Consider the following 2,302-nt stretch of genomic DNA (forward strand, 5'->3'; position numbering starts at 1 on the left):
AATAATAATAATAATGAATCAGATTTGGGTCATATTTGTCTGCAGTGGGAACATACCCTTTAAAGTCCCAACCAAAGGGAGAAGGGGGGGTCTCTGCAGTCACTAAGTAGGAGTTTCTTATTTTGTGGCAGGACCTGGACCAAGATATGATTGGTCAGATTGATGGTGGCGTTTGGAAAAGCTTGGTCGAGTCGGGCAGGAAGCACCTGTGTTTTTTAATTTCAATTTTAGTCATAATTCGAGACAGGATGGTGCTAGCTACATGAAATTTGAAGTCAATAAATTATCTTTACATGTTCACAATAATTTTAATTAGACTCATTGTTTTAAACTGTACTTAAGAGTCAATAAATCATTATTTTATTATTACCATTACTTCCTCTTTTAAGTTGCCCCCACAAGACGTCAATCCAACCAATCASGGTTAGGGAAAACTCTGCCCACACCAAGATCTTCACCAATCATGGGTAGGCTTTCTCTGCCCACAGGACATGTACTGCAGAGACCCCAACTTGGTGGCAGAGGTGGGCAATGACACAATGTGCACGACACAATTTTGCAAGCTTTTTACACATACTGTAAGGTGCCAATTTTCAAAATGCAGCCAAATTGGTTGACTGGTGGCAAACACTCAGAATTCACTGAGACATGTAAACTAAAATATTCTTTCAATATTGAGTAGAAGTAGAACAGTTTCAGCCCAGTGAGATATTACAGCACAGTAGTTGGTTTTTTTTTTAAAGCTACAAACACAGAAACTCAAGTCAAKTGATCAGTGTCATATTTTGACTACAAATATATTTTAAAAAGTCTGTGGAGACAAGAGACTCAAAGAAGCTTGATAAAAATAAAGTGTTTCTGGACTACAGATCAGGAAAGTACTCATTATTGAGCTGCTGGTTTCTGAACAGAACTGGCAGCAGAACCAGCTGTTCTTCCCTGTCACGTGACGTCCCTTCACCCGCCGATCAACTTCTGCATTGTCTTCTGTGTTCGACTGCAGAGCACTGACAGCAGCTGCACTTGGRGGACCCAAAGTTTAATCCCCCCTCTGTCACAACACCCTAACAGGAGGTCAAGCTGGAGTGACCCATCACCAGCCTCATGACTCACCTCTGCAGCACTGAAAGGCCCTCAGAGCCAGGGATTAACCAAGAAACATGKTGCGACGTAAGAAACTGTAGGTCATGTCTAGTGTGAGTCACATACCTGACTGTATGAAGTCAATATGTTTACTGTACTGGGATTTAGAATTAAAACTTTAATTACTACTTATTAAAATGATTAGGATGTATGTTCATCTAATAATAAAACATATTAGTGCTCTTAAATTCTGATGACCCATAAAATCTACTCTAAGAGCATCACAGAACATGACACAGGTCTTTCTTACCTTTATTTGTCCTTTAGCCACTATCTTGTCTGTGATCTCTCCTTCCTCTTTGCTCTGCTTGGTTCTGCTGCTGCACTTCTCATAACACAGCAGGCGCAGCGTCTGAGAGCCCTCCAGCTCAATCTCAAACTCCTTGAATGGAAACACAGCAAATGGGAATTAGATATAAGATCTTCTTGGATAATGCTCTGGTTTCATTTCATTAAAGGTCCTGTCACACTATAACAGTCTGGACAACTTATGCTGACTTATGAAAATATTATGACTCATATCAGCTGTATATTCATTCTATTGTTACCATTACAGTATGCATAGYTCTGAAAGAAGRTTCCAGTAGATTTTCAGCTTAGACATCTGTAGTGTTGGACAAACTTTTAAAAAATTGGCATAAATTATCTAAAATGTTATAGTGTGACACATACAGTACATGCCAAGCTGTATGGACTGTCCATAAGTTACACAGATTTCCCTCATTTTGCAGCTATACAGACGTATAGAACAATCTCAAGATTTTTTTCAAGTTGTACAGATTTTTTCAAAAACTCAGTTTCAAATTTGTTTAACATGTCAAGAGTCTGTAGGACATTAAAAATACAACAAATAACATAAAATAACCATCTTCCAACTAGAGATTGACTGATACAGGTTTTTGAAGGCTGATACCGATACTGATTTTTTAAACATCAGTCTAACCGATACGCCGATACGTGCAGCCGATATTATTTGGCCGATTAATGAAGAAATACTACTTTTTCTTCTTCCATTAACATGACAAAAATAAGAATGATAACAAATGTTATACAAGTCTTAATTTAAAACAAAACAAACAAACAAAAAACATTTATTAACTAAGCCTTGTCTGATGCAGGTTGTATTGAGTGCTACCACACAGGATTTCTTCTTAAAAAA

General features: G+C 37.8%; 1 protein-coding gene across 1 annotated transcript in view; it reads right to left on the reverse strand.

Moving 5' to 3' along the window:
* LOC106535678 (breakpoint cluster region protein) overlaps positions 1-2,302 on the reverse strand; it is a 30,512-nt gene that overhangs the window by 5,219 nt on the left and 22,991 nt on the right. Inside the window, exon 17 of the mRNA XM_014032741.1 lies at positions 1,394-1,525. Coding sequence (XP_013888195.1) covers positions 1,394-1,525 — 132 coding nt within the window. The remainder of the gene's footprint in view (positions 1-1,393; positions 1,526-2,302) is intronic.

The sequence above is a fragment of the Austrofundulus limnaeus genome, unplaced genomic scaffold, assembly GCF_001266775.1.
Source record: "Austrofundulus limnaeus strain Quisiro unplaced genomic scaffold, Austrofundulus_limnaeus-1.0 Scaffold1526, whole genome shotgun sequence".
Lineage (NCBI taxonomy): Eukaryota > Metazoa > Chordata > Actinopteri > Cyprinodontiformes > Rivulidae > Austrofundulus > Austrofundulus limnaeus.